Raw genomic sequence first — 26,994 nt, forward strand, 5'->3', positions numbered from 1 at the left:
TAGAGTTGTGTGCAGGGAGGGCTTAGTTTGATCCATGGTGGAGACAGAAGACTGGCATTCCCAGCAGAGCAGAGTTAAGGTTGCTCAAGGAAATCTGCCTTTAGTTTTTCCCTTAACTTCTTTCAAGGGCTGTTTGGGATTTTTCACTTGAGAGATTTTTCCCTTGAAAAATGTGATTTCATCAAAATTTACATTTCCTGCTGGACAGCTGGGAAGCCAGACAGCATAGGTATCTGGGCAGCCGAGGAATCAGGCAGCAGTCAAGCTGAAAGTCAACCAGGAGCCTGCCTGGTTTCCACTAAATGTTTCAATGGATTCAACACATTCCCATGAAAAGTTCCTATTCTGTCAAAACAGTATGTTCCAGTGGAAAATTGTTCCATAGGATAATTTTTGACCAGCACTAATCATTATATTTTAATGTATTTATCCCACTGATGGGGGTGATGTGCAAATTATTATCAAGTTCACTCGAGAGAAGAAAGGGGAATCTGATTCAGAGATCCTCAGCTTCTCTGCTCAGCCCATTATGTGAGTAAGATTTTGGGTGCAACATTGCGTACCAAACTATAGTGCCCAGTTTCTTGCCCACAAGGATCAATGGGAAATTTGGGTAAACAAGGAAAGCAGGGTTACGACTCCAGGACTTTACTGCTTGTAGTGATAAATTATTTACTGCTTCAGATTCACCAGAGCACTTATCCCGTATTAAGCCAACTGCTAACTGATTAGGATACGTGGGGACTTTTCATGGGGTCATGGTGTTCCACCTTTCAGTCTTATCAAAAAGAAGACTGAGAGGTGACTTGATTAAAACGTATATGCTCCTTCATGGGGAGAAAGTACCTGGTACTCAAGGGCACTTTCAAATTAGCAGGATAAGAACCAAAGGCTGGAAGCTGAAGCCAGACAAATGCGAATTAGAAATAGGGCACAAATGTCTAACAGTGAGGGTTTGAAGGGGTACAATGACCCCACACTGGCTGGAAAGAGGCTAATGAGGGCCCAGGTGCTCAGTCAGCCCTACCCTGTTACACCTATGAGAGGGGTCAAAGCCTGGAGGGAGCAGTTGAAAAAGGAAAAGCCCAATACAGTAAGGGCTGAGCAGGAGAAGGAGTGGACCTCTTGTGCTAGCACCTTGAAGGAAGGCCTGGCTGGAGTCAGAGAAAACCTATAGATTGTGTGGAGGCAGGCTGGTCTGGGGCCAGACGCTGTCCTGAGCCTGCTAGGTGCCAGATCCTCTTTGGGGCAGATAGACCCCACCTTGGACCTGTACATTTGCTTTGTTCACCGTAACGAATCCTCTTTCCCTCTGGGATCTGTGGAGGAGTGAGCCTGAGAAGGAGCTGTGAGAAAGGCTAAGGGCCAGGCTCATTGGTCAAGGGGTATGAGTCTCACTCTGGGTGCAAGAGGTCCCAGGTTCAAATCCCAGATGAGCCCTCTTGAGTTTCCCTGCAGGAAGGACCTGGGGATTGCAGTGGACAAGAAACTGGCTATAAGTCAGCAGTGTGACCTCGTTGCCGGGAAGGCCAACGGCATATTGGGCTATATTAGTAGAAGTATTGCCAGCCGATTGAGGGAAGTGATTATTCCCCTCTTTTCGGCACTGGTGAGGCCACACCTCGAGTATTGTGTCCAGTTTTGGTCCCCCCACTACAGAAGGGATGTGGACAAATTGGAGAGAGTCCAGCAGAGCACAACAGAAATGATTAGGGGGCTGGGGCACATGACTTACAAGCAGAGGCTGAGGGAACTGGGGTTATTTAGTCTGCAGAAGAGAAGAGTGAGGGGGATTTGATAGCAGCCTTCAACTACCTGAAGGGGGGTTCCAAAGAGAATGGAGCTGGGCTGTTCTCAGTGGTGGCAGATGGCAGAACAAGAAGCAGTGGTCTCGAGTTGCAGTGGGGGAGGTCTAGGTTGGATATTAGGAAACACTATTTCACTAGGAGGGTGGTGAAGCACCGGAATGGGTTACCTCAGGATGTGGTGGAATCTCCATTCTTAGAGGCTTTTAAGGCCCGGCTTGACACAGCCCTGGCTGGGATGATTTAGTTGGTGTTGGTCCTGCTTTGAGCAGGGGATTGGACTAGATGACCTCCTGAGGTCTCTTCCAACTCTAATATTCTATGATTCTATGACAGGCTGAGTTAGAAAGTAGCCCAGGAGGAGGCAAAGGGTGTGAAAAGAAAGACCTGAACTGCTTACTACAGGGTACCCAGAGTAGATAGTAAGCCTGGGTTCCCCTCCCAGCCACCCGAGGATGATGGCACAAAGGCCCCCCAGAGATGAGCTGGAAGGCCAATAAAGCCTGAAGTCAGCCTGAAGACTTGGCATGAAGCCACTGGACTACTGAGGAGCTAGACTGGGTTTACCTCAGTTTGGATGGGAATATATGTGACTTGGCTGGAGGGCTGAGTTATGAGAAGTAGATCACAGCACAGCCAGAGTGACAGTCAGCAAGGAGTGCCGAAGAAGAAGATGACCTTGCTGAAGACCAGCCTGAAGACCTGGCATGAAGCCACTGGACTACTGAGGAGCTAGACTGGGTTTACCTCAGATTGGATGGGAATATATGTGACTTGGCTGGAGGGCTGAGTTACAAGAAGTAGATCACAGCACAGCCAGAGTGACAGTCAGCAAGGAGTGCCGAAGAAGAAGATGACCTTGCTATGAATCATAGAATCATAGAATATCAGGGTTGGAAGGGACCTCAGGAGGTCATCTAGTCCAACCCCCTGCTCAACGCAGGACCAATCCCCAACTAAAACTATGCCATGCCCAACCATGAGGAGGCACGCCAGCCAGGGAGTCACACTTCTAGAGAAGTTGATTAACCATGGGAACAAGCTACCAAGAGAAGTGGTGAATTCTCCAACTCTTGATATCTTCACATAAAGACCAGATGCTTTTCTGAAAGTTGCTTTAACCAAACACATGGTATTGGGCTAAATACAGCAGTAACTGGGTGAAATGTAACATCCTGCTATGTACAGGGAAGGTGATTCAATGTCCCTGCTCTCCTAAGATGGTTGAAACTATGAACCCTCTTCTAAAGCAGTTGGTACTAGCTAATTCAGAGACAGGAGAGTGGACAAGGTGGATGACTGGCCTCCTCCAGAATGGCAATTCCTATGTTCCTTAGAATTGGTAAAGAGAAACACCTCCTTTGATGTTAGACATTTTCCTATCTCCATAACTATTCCGTTGAAGCTAGAAGTTGTCCTATTTCCATAACTTTCTCTCTGAGGTTAGGAGTTCATGTATTAAACTTGTTTGTAAGTTCTAAAAATAAAATGGAGCATTAACGCTGCCTTTGCGGCAATTGTAAATTCCCATTAGGATAAGTTTCCAGGGAGTTGTTTCACTCACATATAACAAATCAGAGAAGGCATTCACTTTTTGGGATCAGATAAAAGCCAGCTGTGACAAGCAGGAGAATAGAACAGGGGATGCTCTGTAGAACTCTTAGGTTTTTTTACTGTGGTCCATGAAGAAGATGGTGATAGACTCTGGATCCTGGATCCTGATCTCTGAAAGGCTGCATGAAGAGGTAACTTCAGAGACTCCAGCTTTTATTATACCTGTTTTTGAGGAAGCACAACCTTTCTCACAAGATTCACAGAAGGTAAAGGATGATGTATATTGTCATGAATAATGTGTAACAGAGATCCTGTGTTTCTGTAAGACACAAGCTGAACAGACAGTTTTAGACGTATGTAGAACACCCTGGGGTTTACTCAGTCAGCCCTAGCCAGAGCTAGATGGCAGGAATTTGTGAGGATTTATGAGAATTTCTGCCTCCCCAGTCATTCACTGCACAAAAGCCACATATTCAGTAGGAGGAACAAACCTTAAAATAGGAAATCTTCAATGAGGTATCTAGCTAGCTAACTCTGTGTCTGCCCATCTGTCGCTATCTATCTTTCCCTCCACAATCTAGCTTTATTTCTGCCTGTCTATCTGGCAGTGTCTCTGTCTCTCCTTCATCTATCTATCTACCTATCTATCTAACTTCATTACTTTGCCATCAGAGTGATTTCTAAGTTACAGAAGATAAAAGAAACCCTAAAACACATGAGTTTACAGTTCAATATCACTGCAAAAAATGCAGTGTCTTGCAGATATGAAGAAGAAATAGGCAAGTATTAAAATGAATATTGCATTGTATCTGATATTTGCATGGCTAGTCATTCTGTTAAAACTCCCTAAACAAAGACATAGAATAACAAACAAACAACTACTATTGTACTGCTTAATTCAAAATTCACATACAAATTCATCACTAACTAAGGTATCAGTAAAAAATTCAGATATGTGTGTGACAAGGAGGTAGAATAATGAATCATAGAACTGAAGGGCTGGAAAGGATCTTGAGAGGAAACCAAGTCCAGCCTCCTGTGCTGACCATCTAGACCATCTCTGACAGGTGTTTATCTAAGCTGCTTTTAAAAAAGTCAAATAATGGGGATTCCACAATCTGCCTTGTAACCTGTTCTGGGGCTTCCCTATCCTTAGAGTTAGAAAGTATTTCTATTGTCTAAACTAAATCTGCCTTGCTGCAGATAAAGCTGATTGCTTCTTGTGAGACCCTCAGTGGACATAAAGAACAAGTGATCCCTGTCCTCTTAGTAACAACCTCTTACATGTTTGAAGGCTCATCAGGTTCCCCCTCCGTTTTTTCTTCTCTAGACTAAATATGCCCAGTTCTTTCTACCTTGCTTCATAGGTCGGGTTTTCTAAACCTTTTATCATTTTGTTGCGCACTTCTTGATTCTCTCCAATTTGTCCACATATTTCTTATTGTGTGATTGCCAAAACTGAACCTAGTCCTCCAGCTGAGGCCTTCTCGGTGAGTTTATGCTCAAATAAATTTGTTTTTGTTAAAAGAAGAGGAGTACTTGTGGCAACTTAGAGACTAACAAAGTAACCCCCTCCGCACAAAGGTATCTGTTTCATGTCACATTTCACAAGCTATTATTACTACTTTTTAAAAATTACTTTTCTTGCTAGAACCCATGGCAGACACAAAGGAGAGAAATCAAACGTCCATCACAGGATTTATCCTCCTGGACTTTGGGAATCTCCATGAACTGAAAACGCTTCTCATCCCACTGTTTCTGGCGATCTACATCATGACAGTGGCTGGGAACATCCTCATTGTTGCACTAGTTGTGTCTGATCAGCACCTTCACACCCCCATGTACTTCTTCCTGGGGAACTTGTCCTGCTTGGAGACCTGCTACACCTCCACCATCCTGCCCAGGATACTGGCCAGTCTCCTGACTGGGGACAGATCCATTTCTGTTCGTGGCTGCCTCGTACAATTTGATATCTTTGGTTCTCTGTTAGCTGCAGAATGTTGTCTCTTATCAGTGATGTCTTACGATCGGTATTTAGCCATATGCAAACCACTGCATTATGCAGCCCGCATGAATAGTAGATTTTCCTTCCAGCTAGCAGCTGGGTCTTGGCTAAGTGGGTGTGTAGTCAGCACCATCACAGCATGTTGGCTATCACAATTGATTTTCTGTGGCCCCAATGAAATTGACCATTTCCTTTGTGATTACACCCCATTGATAAAACTGTCCTGCAGTGACACCAGTTTGATGGTTCTTGTGATTTCCCCTGTCTGCTTCATATTCATTCTTCCCCCATTTCTATTAACCCTGGCATCTTATGTGGCTATCATCAGCACTGTCCTGAGAATCTCTTCCAGCACTGGGAGGCAAAAGGCTTTTTCCACCTGCTCCTCTCATCTCATCGTGGTGACAATTTTCTATGGGACCCTATTTGTTGTCTACATGCTCCCAGACACTGCTGCACTGAGAGACCTGAACAAAGTATCCTCCGTCTTCTACACCATCCTGACTCCCGTGGTCAATCCCCTCATCTACAGCCTGAGAAACAAGGAGGTCAAGGAGGCCCTGAGAAAAGCTCTAAGTAAGACTATGGCTTTTATAACCAATCACAAACTTTTTTCTCAACATTTATTGTAAGGTGCAATAAAATGGATATAATGGGAGCTCATCAAGTGGTGTAATATAGCAAACCACAGCGTACGTGGGAGCCCTGAATTATTCAAGCAGTTCTATTATCTACAGTGAGACCCCTGGTGTGCAGAAGGGCCAGTTTCTAAGTAATGATTGCAGCACCAGGTATTCGCTGACTCATAAGGCGCGCTCTGGATGGACCTGGGTCTGCCTGGGGTAAAGTGAGCTAAAAGAGCTGCACTGCGAGATGGGCAGAGCATGTCCAGCCCACCCTGAACTGAACTCCACTGATGTCAGTGGGAACTTAAGGGGTTTATTCGTGATGAAGTTCCCTACAGTGCAGCAGGTCTACGCGAGGTATACGATGTTTGCAGTGTTGTTTTAGCTGTGTTTTTCCCCAGGATATTAGAGAGACAAGGTAGGTGAGGTAATATCGTTTATTGGTCCGGCATCTGCTGGTGAAAGAGACAAGCTTTTGAATTTACACAGAGGTCTTCTTGAGATCGGGGACAGGTACTCGGCATGTCACAGCTGCATACAAATGTGGAACAGATAAGGCATTAACAGGTTGCAAGAGGCTATTCATGGTGAAGTGGGCAGTTAACACCTTTCCAGTCACAGGACAAAAAGGGTTAGGGTATGTCTACACTTACTATGTAAAGGGCAAAAAGTCCCTTTTTTGCGCTAAAACTGCTGGACTGTCTACACTTGTTAATGACTTTTTGCAGTGAAACTTACAGCTCTGGGATAGCTGCCCTACAGTGTTGCTCTCATCAGGGATGGAAGTGCTGGTACTGTAAACACTCTCTGACGCCTGAGGAATTGAGTGAGTACACAAACCAGCGCTTTACTTTCACCGGTCCCCTATCACCGGTGAAACTTACAGCATTACAACTTCCAGGTTACAACTTAATAATTAAGGCCATGATTTTTGCTGTGTAGCGGATTTATGAATGTAAGTACCCGGAAACAATTACAACCCATACTCACTGGGGACCACATTCTGAATGATATCTTTCCGGAACCCCCTCCTCTGGCCTTCAAACACACCCCTGCAACCTCTCCAACCTCATTATCAGAAGCAAGCTCCCCACACACCAGGAGCCACCAACTCAAAGCGGCACCAGCCCCTGCCATAACAACAGATGCAAAACCTGCCAACATATCTCCACTGCCACAGTAGTCAACACCCCCCACAACACACATTTCCAGATCCGTGGGCTATACACATGCCTATCACAACATACCTCAGCTGGTAGGCCTTCTCAGAGCAAGCCCAACCACATACCAAATGGCAGGGAGAGGAGAAGGCCTCTCTTACAAACTTTAGCCCACTGCTTAGGGCACTCACCAAGAATGTGGGAGACCCCCAGTTCAATTTCCCCCTCTGTCTGAGAGGAAGAAGGGAATTGAACAATGGTTTTCTACATTTTAGATACATGCTCTAACCATTGGGGAAAAGGATTAGATTTGTATCTCTAAATGTCCCGTACTCATCAACTTTACAGTACACACAAAAAAGAATGAAAAAAATATTTCCGTTGCTAAGAATAGAAATTTACAGATAGGCAAAGTAAGAAAAATGCTGCTTGAGAATTTATTAGAGTTTGATTTAAGGATATTTGCCTTGTATATTTTGACACGTGATGTTGTCAGCGTGTGTTGTAATGGTTGTAAAGCTTTAGCTTTTAAAAACCAACATCTCCTGTGATTAAACAATTATTGTCTGACCAGCTCTGTTGTGTGACTCACCCTCACAATTTCCCACACCTCTGATTGTTTAAATCAATAAAAATCTGGAAAAAACAATACTTAAAACTCAAATGCAAAAATTGATAAAAATAGAAAAAATGCTTAAAAGTACACACTGATATTACACGCTGAAATTATAAAAAAATAAAAATTGAATTCTGCCAAGCCTAACTAAAGGATATCCAAATGTGGTGCTCTTCCAGTCTCTCCTGTTGAAGCTGTTGTACTGTATATAAACAATTACATATGCACTGGGCCTCATAGTGAGCAAAAGTGACTCTGTATCCCAGTGGTCAGGTCAGTCATTGGAGAGATGGAAGATCCTTGTGCTAATTCCTTCTCCTGATCAACCAGAGGCCCTGCTCCCGCAACGCCTCTTCCCCAAGGCCCTGCCCCCACACTGCCTCTTCTCTGAGGCCCCGGCCCCACACCGCCTCTTCCCCCAAGGCCCCGCCTCCATGCCACCCCTTCCCTCAAGGCTCCACCCTCATCCTGCACCTTCCCCCGAGGCCCTGCTCCGGCGCCACCTCTTCTCCCGAAGGCCCTGCACCTTGATTGCTCTTCTCTGCCACCTCCCGCCTCTCACTTGCCCTTAAGGCCAGTAAAAAGTGATGAGGCCATGGCCCCCTGGCTCCCCCTATTCCAGCACCCCTGTGTCCCTCTGGCCATTTTGTGTAGAGTTATGTGTGTTCAGAGCCTGCCTACTGGACAAGGTTTCGCAGGTGAGATAAGCTGGGTGAAACCCATCTTCACAGGTTTGTGGATCGTGCTGGGGCTTCCCAGGGACGCATGCCCAGAGACACAAAGTAAGATACTTTGGGAATGTTTACAGTGCAAATTTAGGTGCCTAGTTCCAGATTTTTAAAGGTTTTTTTAAAGGTAGGGATTTCAATGGGTGTTAGGTGCTCAGAGACTTTTGAAAATCCCACTAGGCACCGAAATACCTTTAAGAATCTGGCCAGAAGTAAGTTTAGGTGCCTACAGAGTTAAGTGGAAGCAGAGCGAGTGTTTGTGGATTGCAGTGGTGCCTAAAAGTGCCTAAATCTAGTCTTGAGGTGCCTAAGTCCCTTTGTGGATCTGAGCCTGGATAACTAGAGGTCACTGGAGTCTTTTTCATTCATTGAAGCAGGAAGCCACTCATATACTATGAATTTTAGTTCCTTTTCACCTGGTCTGCTACTACCAGACCTATTGATTGAGACCTTGACAGAATGGCTCTGAGATATTCGTGTGTTACTCCAGTTACACATTGATCGAAACTCCTGAAAGCAAAGCTATTGTGCTGACATAAAGCAGGGTGCTGAATCATGGTTAGTATGTTGAAAGTTCAGTCAGAATATCAAAGTGTTAATCTTCTCATGGCTAGATAGTTATCATTTTCCCCATTTTGTAATCAGGAAGATCAAACAGAAAATTATTCTTATTTAGAATTTCTAGAACACCACAAATGGTTGCGTGGGAATTTAACGTACAAATAAAGAAAAAAATATTTTGCCCCCAAATCATGTTGTGCTAACTATTCTGATTTTGTATGATTAATTATTATTATTATCATTGTTATTACTGTTGTTGCTTTTTATTTTAAATTCATATAAGAACATTTTATTAAATGTTAAAAACATGCTTAAAAACATGACAATACATCAAATTACCAGCCAGCCATATAGAGAGATAGACCCCAGTCTCAGTGTCACCCACTGACTGGCACGCAGCTCCCAGTGTCCACTGGGCACCCAGCTCCCTGCGTCTCCTGGGAAATTCCCAGTCCAGGAGCCTCCCCCCAGCAGGATATTTTCCAAATGGCAAAATTTGGAAAATGGTAAGAAAGTGCGGGGGAAAAGGCCCTACTTCTTGACCTTCCTCTAACTTTTGCCATTTGGAAAATAAAAATTAAGGGCTGAAAATATTACTGTCAGAGATAAAGCATACTTTCACTGTTAAAGAAAATGCTTTCAACACTTAACAATAGTCAGTGTTCGGTGGAAATAGTTTGGAAACAGTAAGAAAGTGTGAAAAAACCCAATACTTTCCCATAATACTTTCCTATGGTTTCAAAATTTCTTTCAGGAAAATTGGAATTTCCAGACAGGAATCTTTCTAATGGGGATATTTCCCTTACAATTTTCCACAAGAAAAATCCTTATTTTCTCACCAGTTCTACTCAACATCAAGAGTTTTCATATTATCCCCAGAAAGAACAAGGAACCTCTATCCATTCACAGAACAGGTCAAGTGTTCACTTCAGCAATGCTCCGCCCACCTCAGATCCGCATCATGTCAGTTAAACATGACCCATGGGCAGTGACGATCAAAGAGTTGTTTGTGAGCCACGTGTTCTACACCGAGCTCTCAGTGATAGCTTCAGAATGCATCATTTGGGGTGAAATATTACCCTCCCCAGAGTGCCAGCATTAGGCCTACACAACACTTCAGACATATTTTGAGGACTTAACTGGGAGTCAGGTGGTGCACAGGTCTTGTATTGATCTTCTGAACAGCAGTGAGTTTCACCCTTTAAGAATTTGGGCCTGGTCCAAAGCTCACTGACTTTAATGGGAGTCTCCCCATTGACTTCATTGGGCTTTGACTCCTTCCCTAATAGGATTGAGAGACTCAGGAGTTGGCCAAAGGGTCCCTGAGAAAAATTCTTTTTTGTAGTGTACCTAGAATGGAGAAATTGGAGAACAACCAGGCAACTGGCCTACTTTATATGAGCCAGTTCTAGGAAGGAGAGGGAAGTATGAATGTCCACTGCCTTGCAACTTGTGCAATCATTCACACCTCTGAATGAGAATATAAATGCTCAGGACCTATTTCCTCATAGACTCATAGATATTAAGGTCAGAAGGGACCATTATGATCATCTAGTCTGACCTCCTGCAGAATGCAGGCCACCAAATCTCACCCACTCACTCCTGCAATAAACCTCTCACCTATGTCTGAGCTATTGAAGTCCTCAGATCATGGTTTAAAGACTTCAAGGTGCAGAGAATCCTCCAGCAAGCGACCCGTGCCCCATGCTGCAGAGGAAGGTGAAAAACCCCCAGGGCCTCTTCCAATCTGCCCTGGAGGAAAATTCCTTCCCGACCCCAAATATGGCAATCAGCTGTACCCTGAGCATGTGGGTAAGACTCACCAGCCAGATACCCAGGAAAGAATTATCGGGAGTAACTCAGATCCCACCCCATCTTACATTCCATTATAGGCCATTGGGCCTATTTACCATGAGTAGTTCACGATCAATTAATTCCCAGCATCATGTTATCCCATCATACCATCTCCTCCATAAACTTATTGAGTTTAATCTTGAAGCCAGATAGGTCTTTTGCCCCCACTGCTTCCCTTGGAAGGCTGTTCCAGAACTTCACTCCTCTGATGGTTAGAAACCTTTGTCTAATTTCAAGTCTAAACTTCCTGACGGCCAGTTTATATCCATTTGTTCTTGTGTCCACATTGATACTGAGCTTATGTCTCTGATGGCCGTGCAGTCCCTTCTGATTGACACTGGTGTCAGTCAGAGAAGAATCAGGCACTATCATTCTGCTCTGGTAGCATTTTACATCAGCTCTGTAATTGCTTTCTGCGAGTGTAATCGACTACAGAAGCTGCAAGGCCATGGAGATTCATGCCATCATGCTCCATGGTTTCTTTCAGACCTTGGCCAAACAGGGCAGGGATGAATGAAAATTTGGAGGAACTTTCCTCAGATATAGACACCTGTCCCATGAAGGAATGACTGAACCACCAGCTTACCTTGCCACAGTCAACCAGACATTCATGATTAAATGAATAGCATTTGGACAACATTAACCCTAATGGGGCAATGAACCGAGACGTGATGCTGTCCACATGCCCTTCCCAGATCCATGCAAGCCCTTCCCAATAAATACAGGTATCTAGAAGACAATCATATACACATGTGATTTTTTCAGTGTTTCAATCAGCTACAGAGATGATCATTATTTCTGAAACTTTGATGACTTTTTTTACCCAAACTTTCTAATTCCAATGCACACAAAAAGTTGACAGAACGGTAACATTTTATGTGTTTCTTTTTGCAGTTTTTGGACACTAGTTCAACCATAGCATTGAATGCCATTGACTTCAAAAGGAGCTACTCCAGATTTGCGCAGTTGTGTAACTGACATCAGAAAAAAGATGTGTACCCAAATTACTTTCTATGAGAAAATATTTTTCTCTTCATCATGTCCCGCAATATTCTCCTCAGAGCCTCTTTCACCTCCTTCTTCCTCAGGCTGTAAATAAAGGGGTTCAAGGTGGGTGTGACGGTTGTGTAGATCAGAGATAGCACTTTGTTGCTGTCTGGTAAGTTAATGGAGTTGGGTCTAAATAGATCAGGCTGCTGCTCTCATAATACAGTGTCACCACAATGAGGTGTGAGAAACAGGTGGAGAAGGCTTTGTGTCTGCCTTCAGCCAATGCCATCTTTAAGATGGTGGAGATAATAAAGATGTAGGACACAAGGATGAGAGTAAATGGCATGAAGATGACCAGTATAGCAGCTGTAAAAAACCGCATTTCATACTGAGAGGTGTCAATGCAAGAAAGCTTAATCAATGGGGGAATGTCACAGAAGAAATAGTTAATCTTATTGGATACACAAAATGGCAAGGTGAAACACCGGACTGATTGTACTAGGGACACCACATTACCACTGAACTATGAGAGAACTGCCAATGAAAGGCAGACTGTCCTGTTCATGATGAGCCTGTACCTCAGTAGGTTGCATATGGCCACATAGCAGTGTCATAAATATAAAGAAAGCGTAGCACAAAATCCCTCCTTGGTGGCTGTACTGAATCGCTTTACCTGTAAGGGGTTAAGTAGCTCAAATCACCTAGTTGGCACCTGACCAGAAGGACCAATGAGAAAAGAAGATACTTTCAAATCTGGGGTGGGGGGAGAGAGGGCTTGTTTATGGCTCTCTTTGTTTTGTTCCCTCTCCGGATGGAGGGAGAGACCAAGCAGGTACAACATCTCTTGAAAACATACCTGGAAGAAACCATCTAAAATTACAGAAATTGTAAGTAAGGCAAGGAATTGCATTAGGTTCTCTTTTGTTTTGGCTTGTGAATTTTCCTCTGCTAGAAAGGTAGTTTTATTTCTGTTTTTGTAACTTTCAAGCTGAGCCCAGTGGGGAATCCTCTGTGTTTTAAATCTTTGTATTACCCTGTAAAGTTACCTTCCATCCTGATTTTGCAGGTGTGATTCTTTTACTTTTTTCTTTATCAATAAAGTTCTTCTTTCAAGAACCTGATTGATTGTCAGTGTCCTAAAGACAAAGGGTAGCTGGGGGACTTCACAGAAGAACTGATCCACCATGTTGCCTCCACAGAAGGATATTGCAAAGGTTTTTCCAGTGTGCACTGCAGAGTAGAGAAGAACATTGGTCCAGGCACTGGCTGCCATTTGGACACAAACTCTTCTGTTCATCACTGTCTCATAGTGCGGTGGTTGACAGATGGCGATGTATCGATCGTACACCATGATGGTCAGTATGGCAAAATCTGCTGAAGCGAAGAAGACGACGAGAAAGACTTGGGCAGCTCATTCAGAATAAGAAATCGATCTTGTGGTCATGAGGGAGTTGGCCATGGATTTGGGGATGGTGACAGAGATGGAGCCAAGGTCTAGGATGGACAGATTCATCAGGAAGAAGTACTGGGGGGTGTGAAGGTGGTGGTTGAGGGCTATGGCTGTGATGATGAGAAGGTTCTCCAGCAGGGATATCAGGTAAAGCACTAGAAACATCACAAAGTATAAAATCTGCAGTTCTGGAACATCAGAGAATCCCAGGAGAAGGAATTTGGTCATGGTGGTTTGGTTGGACATTTTCTTCCTCAGTACACTGTTTGATGGCTGGAGGGGGAATGAGAAGGACAATGGTCAGGATTAGAGCAACAGAGGGAATTGCCCTGATTCCTCTTTCTCTAATATCTCATTATATGAATGTCAAAGGTGCACAGAACTCGTCACTTACAATGAGTAGGTGTTGGTAGGGCTCCTCACCTCTGACAATCAGTCAGTCATGTTATCACACTATTGTAAATTGGGTCAGATCCTTTAAAGTCAATGGAGCTTCGTTACTTTACCCCATCTGACGATTTGGGCCACGATGTTGCTTGTTAAACACAGCCTGATTCCCACGTAGACACACACAGCCTTGTAAGTAGCAGCTCATCTGTGATTTTTCTACCCCAAGCTCTGTGCCTAGAGGGCCAGCTGCCTGCTTCCAAATAGATTTATGGCACCAACTCCCAGCTGCACTTCGGCCGGCATGTAACAATGGACAAACAGCATCCCTCCATCATCACTGAGTTGTATTGTTTACTCTGTGCGTGTGGTGCAGGGGTTGCCAGGACACTTGGGCTCTACTCTTGTCTCTGCCAGTGACCTGCTGTGTGACCTTGGGCCAGTCATTTCCCCTCTTTCTGCCTCAGTTTCCCCTCCCTCCCTTTCTCTGCTGTGTCTACTAGGACTGTAAGGGCTTTCGGAGAGGGGACGGGGGCAGATTTTTAAAGGTATTGATGCACCTAGTGGGATTCTCAAAAGCATCAGGGCCCTCAACACCCCTTGAAATCAACGAGTTATAAGCTCCTAGGTGCTTCTGAAAGTCCCACTAGGTGCCGAAATACCTTTGGAAATATAGCCCCATGTCTTGTTATGTGTAAGTTCTGCACACCCATTGACACCAAGTATACTCAGCCAGCAGCAGTGTGAAGCTAGGACAGGAGCTCTGACTTCTATTCGCAATGAGCTCCCGTATGTCCTTGAACGGGTCAGGATAGACAGGGGTTGTCTGCTTGGCTCAACTCTAACCCAGGGTTGAAAGGGGCTAGTCTGTATAAAACAGAGTCTGTGAGCTGTCAACTTTACCGGTTATTCAGTTGTTATCTCCTCACAGCTCTCCATTTGAAAGAGTAATCACACAGATGCAATAGAATAAATGGTTTGAAATTAAGGGTTTATCAGGCAATATTAATGTTCTCCAATTTATTTGAAGTTTAAGGCTGGTTGGAAATTTTCAGCTGTGTTCTTTTTAATCGAGACTGGGTTTTCAGCGAAACAACAACAAATCTCAAAATCTGTCTGCTTTTCTCCATACATTTTTGGATTGTTCACTAAAGAAACTCAAAACTCAAAACCCAAACATTTTTGTTTTTTCGATTAAAAATATCCACTTTTCAGCAGAAAGTTTTCATTTGCCAAAAACTGAGGGGGGAAAGAAATGGATTTGGGGTTTTCAGTGAAAAGTCAAAATTTTCCTGAAAGGTGGAAAAATTCCAATCAGCAGTAGGCATCTGATTAATTTGAGAGTAAAAGTCTTAACGAGTTCAGATTGTAATTCATATTTATCCTCTTAATTTTCCCTGTATGTTCATCCTCAAACTTAGTTAATTGAAAAAGCAAACTTACTGTGCTGATCTTTGTGGATTTTTTCCCCAATGTATGATCCAATCAGTCATCCAGCACTACGATTCTTTGGTCAATATCTATCTTTGTACCAGAATCTGGAAGAGAAAAGCACATGCATCTGAGAATTCTTTCCCCCTTCATTTTGAGACTGCACTGCCAGAACTAGATTCAAACCTGTTGCTCTCTGCAGATGAGCTGTGTGTAGCTGGCATTGAGCATCACTGGCATTAAAGGACTGATGCTGCAGGAAGGTAATTTATTCATGTCTATTTCCTAAGGGCGGGTGGGACTCACTCCCTGGAGCCCTGCACAGCTCAGCAGCAGAGGCCAGGGGCAAGTGCAGTGATGCCTAGCTGATGAAGGCAAAAGAGCCATTCTGTTCCTCCAGTCCGACCCTCACATAGCATGGGGCCTATGATCTCCCCCAGCATTCCCTGATTCCAGCCCAGCTTCTGTGTTATCTATGCGCCAGGATCACAAAGATGGAGATAGGCACCTACGGGGATTTATCAATGCTCCTAAATGAGCTCGGTGGCTAAGTCCCGTGGTCATTCAGTGGGAGTGAGTAGCTTAACCTGCTTAGATGCTATTGTACATCCCAATAGGCAGCTGTCATAAATATAAAGGGAAGGGTCAGCACCTTTACAATCCCTCCTGGCCAGAGGAAAAACCCTTTCACCTGTAAAGGGTTAAGAAGCTAAGATAACCTTGCCGGCACCTGACCAAAATGACCAATGAGGAGAGAAGATACTTTCAAAGCTGGAGGGGGGGAGAAACACAGGTTCTCTCGGTCTTTGTTGTTTTTGCTGGGACCAGAGCAGGAATGCAGGTCAGATCTCCTGTAAAGGGCTAATAAGCAATCTAGATAGATATGCGTTAGATTCTGTTTTGTTTAAATGGCTGAGAAAATAAGTTGTGCTGAATGGAATGTATATTCCTCTTTTTTTGTGTGTCTTTTTGTCACTTAAGGTTTTGCCTAGAGGGATTCTCTATGTTTTGAATCTGATTACCGTGTAAGGTATTTACCATCCTGATTTTACAGAGGTGATTCTTTTACTTTTTCTTCAATTAAAATTCTTCTTTTAAGAACCTGATTGCTTTTTCATTGTTCTTAAGATACAAGGGTTTGGGTCTGTGTTCACCTATACAAATTGGTGAGGATTTTTATCAAGCCTTCCCCAGGAAAGGGGGTGTAGGGTTTGGGAGGATTTTGGCAGGAAAGATGTTTCCAAGTGGGCTTTTTCCTGATTATATATTTGTTAGACGCTTGGTGGTGGCAGCAAAAAAGTCCCAGGGCAAAAGGTAAAATAGTTTGTACCTTGGGGAAGTTTTAACCTAAGCTAGTAAAAATAAGCTTAGGGGGTTTTTCATGCAGGTGCCCACATCTGTACCTGAGAGTTCAGAGTGGGGAAGGAACCTTGACATGGTGGCAGAGCGGTGGGATTAACTTAAAATCATTTTGAGATTTTTTGAACCAGAAGCACAGATTTTTTAAAAGGAAATATTTTTTTTCCTTTGGGCTGCTGGAAAGCAGGTTTTAAGCTGAAAGCAGTTAGAGTTTTTTTTTTTCTCTGCTTGGGGGCCAGAGCAGAGACAAAAGGGAATTGTCTTTTGTGAGCTGGAGTTTTCTTTACCTAAAGGCAGGGTAGTTAACCTCCTGCAGGGAAATTCATAAGTCTTCCCAGACCTGAAGTTGTTTTTTAGCTAAGAGCAACTAGAGGGGTTTTCTGTCTATTTGCCTGGAGACAAAGGTGTTAGGGGTTTTTTTAAGGATTTTTCTGTAGGCTGACAATCACTATCAGACAACATAGGTATCCGGTTACAGCACATCCTATATATATATATATATATATATATTTGACAAGCCAAGTTTTTTGTTTGTTTGTTTGTTTGTTTGTTTTATTTCTAACTCTCTCTCTAACACTCTCCTTAAAATTCCTGAAGCTCACAAGATGACCACATTGGTCGCAAAATTAACTGGATGAGCTCTGGATATATTCAATAAGATGCCTATTGATGAGACTTCTGACTATAATAAGATCAAGGATTTGTTTTAAAGCAATTTCAAATTACATCTGAAACGTACAGAGTAAAATTTCAAACACTTAAGAGAGGGCCTGGACTAAGTAATGTGGCTTATCTAAACCAGATGAAGGATCTGTTAGAGAAATGGGTGCAAGGAAGGGGTGTCACTAGCTTTGACGGAATGTGTGATTTGATAGCTCAGGAGCAATTCCTGAATATGTCCAAGGAAGAAATAAAACAGTGTTTATGGGATAAGGAAATGGACTCAGCAGAAAGTCTTGCTTCTTATGCTGATTGATACGAGCAGTCCCAGACTACCAGAGAGGTGGGGCAAGCCAGAACAAAACGGGTGGAGGGAGGAGAGAGGAACAACCCTGGTCGCAGTTGGAGCGGATAACAGAAGGGACAACCTCAGACCACACCCTACTACCGGGGGCAGCCCAAGGCCCCAGCTACCCCCCTAAGGAACCCTCCAGACACCTTATCGTCCCGCCACACTGAACTGCAGCAACCCACCTCGCCCCAGTGACCCGTCAGCTGGACGATGTTTTAAATGTAACGAGCTGGGGCATGTAAAGGCCAACTGCCCCAAGAACCCCAAGAGATTACAGTTCATTGCACCGGAATCACACCAAAGGTCCTCAGGCCCAGATACCTCCCAGATAACCTCGGAGCAGATGGAAACTGTGAGTGTGGGCGGAAAGAAGGTCACTGCGTGGAGGAACACCAGAGCACAAGTGTCGGCTATCCATGCTTCCTTAGCGGACCCCAATTTAATCGACCCAGAGATCCAAGAGACAATTCAACCCTTCAAGTCCAACTCTTTCAATTTGCCTACAGCCAAGTTGCCTGTCCAGTACAAGGGCTGGTCAGGAACGTGGACTTTTGCAGTCTATGATGATTATACCATCTCCGCGCTGTTGGGGGAAGACTTGGCCAATCATGTGAAACTAGCCAAGAGGGTGGGAATGGTCACCCGCAGCCAGGCTAAGCAAGCCGTCCTGCCTAGCTCTGTTCCGGAAACTTCTACCAGGACCCAGTCAGAGGTGATGGACCCAGACCGCATGCCAACGTCTGCAACAGCAGTAGTGGATCCAGTCCCAGAGACCCAGACAGAGCCAGTCCCAGAACCTGATTGATTATCAGTGTCCTAAAGACAAAGGGTCTGGTCTGTGCACACATTGCTAACCAATTGGTTGGTATATTATTCTCAAGCCTCCCCAGGAAAGGGGGGTGAAGGAGTTTGGGGGGATATTTTCTGGGGATCAGGATTCCAAGTGACCCTTCCCTGAATTTTTCTATAAATCACTTGGTGGTGGCAGAAATACTGTCCAAGGACAAGGGAAGGAATTTGTGCCTTGGGGAAGTTTTAACCTAAGCTGGTAGAATATAAGCTTAGGGGGTCTTTCATGTGGGTCCCCAAATCTGTACCACAGAGTTCAGAGTGGGTGGGGGGGGGGGAACCCTGACAAGTGGTCGTACTCCATGGCGGCCAGAAGGAATCACTCAGAGGCCCCAAGGAAGAGCAGGAAATCCATTTGTACAACAGCCCATGTAGGAAATGTTCTTGTCCTCTGAGAGGAAGTTCACCAGCATCTTGGGGACAGTGACCGAGCTGTAGCAGGATAAGACCCAGAGAAAGAAATACATGGGGGTGTGAAAGGCTGGGTCCATGGTGATGGTGATGAGAAGGATGTTCCCAGTCAGGGTAATGGTGTAAAATAACAGATAGATGGAGAACAGAGGTACCCCCAGCTCGCGGTGGTTGGACAATCCCAGTAGAGTGAATTCAGTCACCACAGTGAGGTTCCCCCTTCTTGATTCTTCTGCATATTTCATCTGTGGGGGGACAATAAATATCTAGATAACATGTGAAGGAATGACCCATTTCAGGAACTAAGGAGGAGATGTTCAAAGGCACACATGGAAGTTATGGACTCAATGCCCAAGGACATTCAATAGGAGTTGCGGCCCACATTCCCAAAGGTATGTGAGTGGCTAACTCCCATCGAATTCTAGGGGGGTTAGGCACCTAAATATTTTAAAGTGTCTGGGAGCCTGAATACCACATGTGCCTTTGAAAATCTTCCCCAAAAGTCATAGGAGCAAATTCTCTCTTCATGTCACAAGTTCAAATCTCATAGAGGGTCCTTCCAAAATCCCTGAGTGGGTTGACTGGCATTTCCATATTCTCGATGTGGCCAGAAAATGGGAAAAAATGTCTCAAGAGAAAGAATCACCCCCAAAAGTTAATGATTTCTGTGTGAGCAGTCAGGACTGCCTGGAAAGGGCCCCTCAGTTAGACAGATAGACTCACAGATAGACCAACAGAAAGACAGACAGACACATAGGCAGACCAGTAGAAATACAGATAGACCAATAGATAGATAGACCAGTAGACCAATGGATAGATTTCACTTGAGTCCAAGTTACTTGTTTAAATTCTATCCTCTTTCACATTCCTTTAACCATCCCACCTTCCCTCCCTCTCCAATAAGGATGCACAGTTTCTGACTTGGTAATTCATAAGGAACAGATTGACTACACTATGTTCTAACTGACACACTATGCAGGTCCCAAGATGGTGCAGATCAGCAAAGCTGCTTTGAAGTAAATGCAGCTATGCTGATTTACCCCTAGAATTCCATCTAATCAGCACAGAGTTTTCTGCCCTGCTCAGTGAATCTACAGCAGGGGTGGGCAAACTTTTTTGGCCTGAGGGCCACATCTGGGTGGGGAACTTGCATGCATGGCCATGAATGTAGGGCTGGGGCAGGGGGTTGGGGTGTGGGAGGGGGTGCGGTGTGTGGGAGGGGGTGCGGTGTGCAGGAAGGGGCTCAGGGAAAGGGGTTGGGGTACAGGAGGGGGCTCAGGGCAGGGGGTTGGGGTGCAGGAGCGGGTGCCGAGTGTGGAAGGGGGCTCAGGGCAGGGGTTGGGGTGAGGGATGCAGGAGGGGTTTGGGGTGCGGGTTCCAGCCCTGCGCCATTTAACTTGAGTGGCTCCGGGGTGGCAGTGGCGCGCAGCAGGGCTAAGGAAGGCTCCCTGCCTGCCCTGGCCCCGCGCTCCTCCTGGAAGTGGCCGGCACCACGTCCCTGCGGCCCCGGGGGCGGGGGGCAGAGGGCTCCACGCGCTGCCCTTCCCGGCGGGTACCTCCCACGAAGCTCCCATTGGCCGTGGTTCCCCGTTCCCAACCAATGGGAGCTGCGGCACGCGGGGGGTGCAGGGATGTGGTGCCGGCCGCTTCCAGGAGCGGCGCGGGGCCAGGGCAGGCAGGGAGCCTGCCTTAGCCCCACTGCGCCAGGGACTGGCAATCCCGAAGGCCGCCTCCAAAGCCCTGACGGGTCGGATTTGGCCCACGGGCCATAGTCTGACCACACCTGATCTAAAGTATGAAGACATTACCAGAGACCAGGAGGATGTGACTACAGGTCTACAAGGAAATGTAACAACTGTAAATAGCTATGAAGAGAGATGTAACAAAAAGTAGAGCTGGTTGAAAATTTTGAGGTAAATGTTTTCCCCATAACAAAATGCTAATTCAACAAAATCTAAATGTTTAGCTGGAATGCATTGATCTTGTCAAAATTTTCCAGGGGAAATTGATAAGGTTGAAACATTTTGTTTTGTCTCTATCGTTTCATCTATCATATAATATAACATAATATTATATAATATCATATAATGATAAAGTCCAAATGAAATGTTTCAACCTTATTTAAAAAAACATTTTTCCTTATTGATATGCAATATTTCAGAATATTTTGTTTCATAACCAGCTCTGAAAAAGAGGTAAGGCATTCCTCTTATTCTTATTTGTAAAAAATACATAATAATAATAATAATAATAATTAATAATAAGCCAATTCATTGAGCCCTTTATGCTAGACTTACTGATTGTCATTTCAATTGTTCCATGAGCAATTCCACAGAAACCATTGTGATAATTTACAGAACAAGGTCCCGTTCAATATGAAGGTATCACAATCTGTCACCTCTGACCTACTAACATCAGTTGTGTCAGCCTCACTGACTCTGGCTGAGGCAGGTCAGTATTTACCCCATTTCTGCAGATGGGGAAACTAAGGCACAGAGCGTCTAGACATGATTCTCTTCTAAGGTTGCACAGTTAATGTGTGGCAGGGGCAGAAAGAGATTCCAGATCTCGTAAATCACCCTGGTCTAAGCACAGAACTGCCCCTGAATATTCCCTATAGAGGGGAGAGTATACACCTCTGCAGAAAACCAAATATATGATTAATCAAACGACTGAGATGGGGGTCATGTATCTATACAGAGAGATAGACAGACAAACAGTTCATTTCGTGCACCCACCAACCGTCAATGCAGTCCCATTGTTTGCTGTCTCAAGCTGCTCCATTCTAAAGACACTAGTAAAGGCTCATGAATACAGAGGCTGCAGAGACCAGAGCCTTGACAGCTTGGATTTGGTGAATAATAATTGTTATTTTATGTTAATAATTCAGATCCCAGAATGGGAGAGTAATTCCAATGCACCAATTGTAAGGCTTTCTTTGACTGGGAAAGGAGAGAAATGGAGACAGTGTCAGGGTCTGACACCAGTTTGTTGTTATCCTTCACCCCTAGGCATAACCCTAACCCATATTCAACAGGGACTTAAGCATGAGTTTACCTTTAATTCTTCAATGGGGCCACTCATATGATTAAAGTTAAGAATGTGCTGAAGTGGCTGTGGAATCAGGGTCTTTGTACAGAATATTCAAAGGGAGTGAGTTTTAAATTCATACTCATGAGTGTTTGGAGCAGATCCTCAGCTGGTGAAAATTCTCAGAGATCTATTGACTTCAATGGAGCTATAACACTTTAAACCATCTGAGGATTGGCTCCTTGATTTTTAAGGATCCCCAGTGTGATACTTTCATTTGTTCACAGAAGCAAAAGAGAGCATGTTAAACATGTATCCTGTCAAAACAGCTCAAAGGTCAAACACCGAATATTTTAGGATGAACTGTTTGTAAATGACAGCTAGAGTAAGAGATAGCCATAAAAATCTTTGTTAAATAATGTTTAATAAGGAGTCCTTATGAGAAAATCATGATCTGGACATAGACAATCGTTAACAGGAAAAGAAGCACAATAATTTGCACAATAATTTCCATAGATTATTCATTATCTAGCTAGCTAACATAATTGACAATCAAATAGAAATCTATCATTATGACGAAATGAGGTTGTGTGTTAGGACAAGGAATGGTCCTGTCTGTCTGTCTCTCTATCTAATCACATAGTCTGCTTTTCTCTGTCATATATGTAGTGTACACAACCATGCAGAAAGATGATATTCTAATACTAATAACTGGCCAGCTTCTGAGATCCTTTCTCAGTTTGGATGTGAGTAGATCGACACGGGAAGGCGTATGGAACACCAGATCAGTGCAAGTGATGGCCCTTTTTCACTTACACCAAGATTAGAACAAAATGACCCCAGACAAGAAGCTTACACCAGTGTCCATGTCACTACTGAATGCTGCCCAGTGACTTTGGGCCAGAACCGCATCAGTAGTAAACGTGTGATGTCATTGGGTCTACTCTGCATTGGTGCTGGTCGAGCTGAGTTGGGAAATCTGACCCTGACCTCTCTGTCACACTCACTTTCTTCAGGGTGCTGTCAGCCAAATCTGAATCCTTGTGTATATATAGGCTATTGGCCTTGTGTATATAGGCCAAATCCTGATCTCCTTGAAGTGATGGGCTAAACCCTAGTGGCTTCCATGGAATACAAATTTCACCTCATTATCCTGAGTCAGGTTTTCTTTAGGAAACTCTGGAAAAAGTTTCTCTTCAAAACACCTTTTTCACCATAGCAAGAATGACACCGTTTTTATATATTCAACAGGTAAAAATAATAGAAAAGATGCATACCTGAGATTGTTATTTCTGTAACATCATTAATAATACAATAATACCCCAACAGTCGATACATAATCATTTCATCAGGAACTCAGCCAAGCAGAAACCTCTTTTGCACCCTTTTATCATTGTGGGGAGCAAACCTTCAGCTCGCTCAGAAAACCCCATCAAAGAGATGACATAGTGGCACTTCCAAGGGAGGACAAACATTGAAAATTCTGTCAAACCAGACACTCACCGTCTCCCGAGGCTTTCCCACCTCCACAACTTCCTGGAACACAGAAACAAAACAAACCACCAACCAACCAGTTAACCCAAAAAAAAAAAATGCTAAAAATCTGACAAACAAACAAACAAACAAACAGCACAAAGAACAAATGCATTGATACCTCAATCAGAGATTTTATCCCCCAAAACAGGAAGAGCCAGAGATCTCACTACGGACTTTGCTTTGGCTACTGATTTTATGGGCAAAGTGCTCAGCTAGTATGGTGATGGGTATCAGTATATAATAGATAGATTCCGGTCTTATTTACATTGGTCTAAACCTATAGTAACTCCATTTTTCTGAGTCATGTTTGTCTGGATTTTTCCTAGTGTAAATACCCAATTCTGCATAAACAGAGTGCACAGTATTTTCTCATGCAGGCGATAATGTCATCAGATGATTATATTTATAAAGAAACACAGCATGAAATTGTTACTGAAGGAGAAATAAGGACATTTTATTCTTAGAGAATAACCTCCAAACTATCAGTTTATTCAGTGCACCTTTGAGCGCCTTGTTCCTCACGCCGTAGAAGATTGGATTCATCATTGGTGGCAACACAGAATAGAGAACAGCCATCACGAGATCCAGACCTGAGGTAGAGCTGGAGGTGGGTTTCAAGTAGGTAAAGCTCCCCGTGCAAATAAACAAGGAGACCACAATGAGGTGAGGGAGGCAGGTGGAGAAGGCTTTATGCCTGCCCTGCTCAGAGGGGATTCTCAGCACTGTGGTGAAGATCTGAACATACGACACAATTATGAAAATAAAGCAGCTTGAGGCTAAGCACACACTAAAGATAAGAAACCCAACTTCACTGAGGTCTGAATCAGAGCAAGCGAGCTTGAGTAGCTGCGGGACTTCACAGAAGAACTGATCCACCATGTTGCCTCCACAGAAGGATATTGCAAAGGTGTTTCCAGTGTGCACTGCAGAGTAGAGAAGAACACTGATCCAGGCACTGGCTGCCATTTGGACACAAGCTCTTCTGTTCATCACTGTCTCATAGTGCAGTGGTTGGCAGATGGCAGTGTATCGGTCGTACGCCATGATGGTCAGTATGGCAAAATCTGCTGAAGTGAAGAAGACGACGAGAAAGACTTGGGCAACACATCCAGAATAAGAAATCGAACTTGTGTTCATGAGGGAGTTAGCCATGGATTTGGGGATGGTGGCAGAGATGGATCCAAGGTCTAGGATGGACAGATTCATCAGGAAGAAGTACATGGGGGTGTGAAGGTGGCGGTCAAGGGCTATGGCTGTGATGATGAGAAGGTTCCCCAGTAGGGATATCAGGTAAAGCACTAGAAACACCACAAAGCATAAAATCTGCAGTTCTGGAACATCAGAGAATCCCAGGAGAAGGAATTCGGTCATGGTGGTTTGGTTGGACATTTTCTTCCTCAGTACACTGTTTGATGGCTGCAGGGGGAATGAGAAGGACAATGGTCAGGATGAGAGCAACAGAGGGAATTGCCCTGATTCCCCTTTCTCTAATATCTCATTATATGAATGCCAAAGGTGCACACAACTCATCACTTACAATGAGTAGGTGTTGGTAGTGCTCCTCACCTGTGACAATCAGTCAGTCATGTTATCACACTATTGTAAATTGGGTCAGATCCTTTAAAGTCAATGGAGCTTCGTTACTTTACCCCATCTGAGGATGTGGCCCAAGATGTGGCTTGTTAAACGCAGCCTGATTCCCATGTACACTCACCCAGCATCATAAGTAGCAGCTCATCTCTGATTTTTCTACCCCAAGCTCTGTGCCTACACGGCCAGCTGCCTGCTTCCAAATTGATTTATGGCACCAACTCCCAGGTGCACTTTGGCCTGCGTGTTACAATGGATTAGCAGCATCCCTCCGTCATCACTATGTTGTATCATTTACTCTGTGCTGTGCGGTGCAGAGGTCGCCAGAACACTTGGGCTCTACTCCTGTCTCTGCCAGTGACCTGCTGTGTGACCTTGGGCCAGTCATTACCCCTCTTTCTGCCTCAGTTTCCCCTCCCTCCCTTTCTCTGCCATGTCTACTAGGACTGTAAGGGCTTTTGGAGAGGGGCTATGGGGCAGATTTTTAAAGGTATTGATGCACCTAGTGGGATTCTCAAAAGCATCAGGGCCATCAACACCCCTTGAAATCAACGAGTTATAAGCTCCTAGGTGCTTCTGAAAGTCCCACTAGGTGCCAAAATACCTTTGGAAACATAGCCCCATGTCTTGTTATGTGTAAGTTCTGCACACCCATTGACACCAAGTATACTCAGCCAGCAGCAGTGTGAAGCTAGGACAGGAGCTCTGACTTCTATTCGTAATGAGCTCCCGTATGTCCTTGAACGGGTCAGGATAGACAGGGGTTGTCTGCTTGGCTCAACTCTAACCCAGGGTTGAAAGGGGCTAGTCTGTATAAAACAGAGTCTGTGAGCTGTCAACTTTACCGGTTATTCAGTTGTTACCTCCTCGCAACTATCCCTTTGAAAGAGTAATCACACAGATGCAATAGAATAAATGGTTTGAAATTAAGGGTTTATCAGGCAATATTAATATTCTCCAATTTATTTGAAGTTTAAGGCTGGTTGGAAATTTTCAGCTCTGTTCTTTTAATCAAGACTGGGTTTTCAGCTAAACAACAACAAATCTCAGAATCTGTCTGCTTTTCTCCAAACATTTTTGGATTGTTCACTAAAGAAACTGAAAACTCAAAACCCAAACATTTTTGTTTTTTCGATTAAAAAAATCCACTTTTCAGCAGAAAGTTTTCATTTGCCAAAAACTGAGGGGGGAAAGAAATGGATTTGGGGTTTTCAGTGAAAAGTCAAAATTTTCCTGAAGGGTGGAAAAATTTAATCAGCAGTAGGCATCTGATTAATTTGAGAGTAAAAGTCTTAACGAGTTCAGATTGTAATTCATATTTATCCTCTTAATTTTCCCTGTATGTTCATCCCCAAACCTAGTTCATTGAAAAAGCAAACTTACTGTGCTGATCTTTGTGGATTTTTCCCCAATGCATGATCCAATCAGTCATCCAGCACTACGATTCTTTGGTCAATATCTATCTATGTACCAGAATCTAGAAGCGAAAAGCACATGCATCTGAGAATTCTTTCCCCCTTCATTTTGAGACTGCACTGCCAGAACTAGACTCAAACCTGTTGCTCTCTGCAGATGAGCTGTGTGTAGCTGGCGTTGAGCATCACTGGCATTAAACGACTGATGCTGCAGGATGGTAATTTATTCATGTCTACTTCCTAAGGGCGGGTGGGACTCACTCCCTGGAGCCCTGCACAGCTCAGCAGCAGAGGCCCAGAGGCAAGTGCAGAGATGCCTAGCTGATGAAGCCAAGAGAGCCATTCTGTCCCTCCAGTCCCACCCTCACATAGCATGGGGCCCATGATCTCCCCCAGCATTCCCTGATTCCAGCCCAGCATCTGTGGGCCAGGATCACAAAGATGGAGACAGGCACCAATGGGAATTTATCAATGCTCCGAAATGAGCTCGGTGGCTAAGTCCCATGGTCATTCAGTGGGAGTAAGGAGTGTAACCTGCTTAGATGCTATTGTAAATCCCAATAGGTAGCTATCTCCTTCTTTAGGTACCTAAACCCCTTTGTAATCCTGGCCCTGTCTCTCTCAT

The 26,994-nt window shown here is 44.3% G+C and overlaps 2 protein-coding genes and 1 pseudogene across 2 annotated transcripts; 1 reads left to right on the forward strand and 2 right to left on the reverse strand.

The window, feature by feature from the left end:
* The first annotated feature begins 5,012 nt into the window (after nt 1-5,012).
* LOC141998898 (olfactory receptor 10A4-like) lies at nt 5,013-5,996 on the forward strand. The gene has a single exon (XM_074971859.1). It carries the CDS (start codon nt 5,016-5,018, stop codon nt 5,994-5,996), a length of 981 nt encoding a protein of 326 aa, XP_074827960.1. The 5' UTR covers nt 5,013-5,015.
* A 5,917-nt stretch (nt 5,997-11,913) lies between these two features.
* On the reverse strand, nt 11,914-19,043 carry LOC141998899 (olfactory receptor 10A7-like; annotated as a pseudogene).
* Nucleotides 19,044-23,793: 4,750 nt separating this feature from the next.
* On the reverse strand, nt 23,794-24,753 carry LOC141998135 (olfactory receptor 14A16-like). The gene has a single exon (XM_074970774.1). The coding sequence runs from the start codon at nt 24,751-24,753 to the stop codon at nt 23,794-23,796; it is 960 nt and encodes a 319-aa protein (XP_074826875.1).
* Nucleotides 24,754-26,994: the final 2,241 nt, after the last annotated feature.

The sequence above is a fragment of the Natator depressus genome, chromosome 14 (assembly GCF_965152275.1).
Source record: "Natator depressus isolate rNatDep1 chromosome 14, rNatDep2.hap1, whole genome shotgun sequence".
Classification (NCBI taxonomy): Eukaryota; Metazoa; Chordata; order Testudines; family Cheloniidae; genus Natator; species Natator depressus.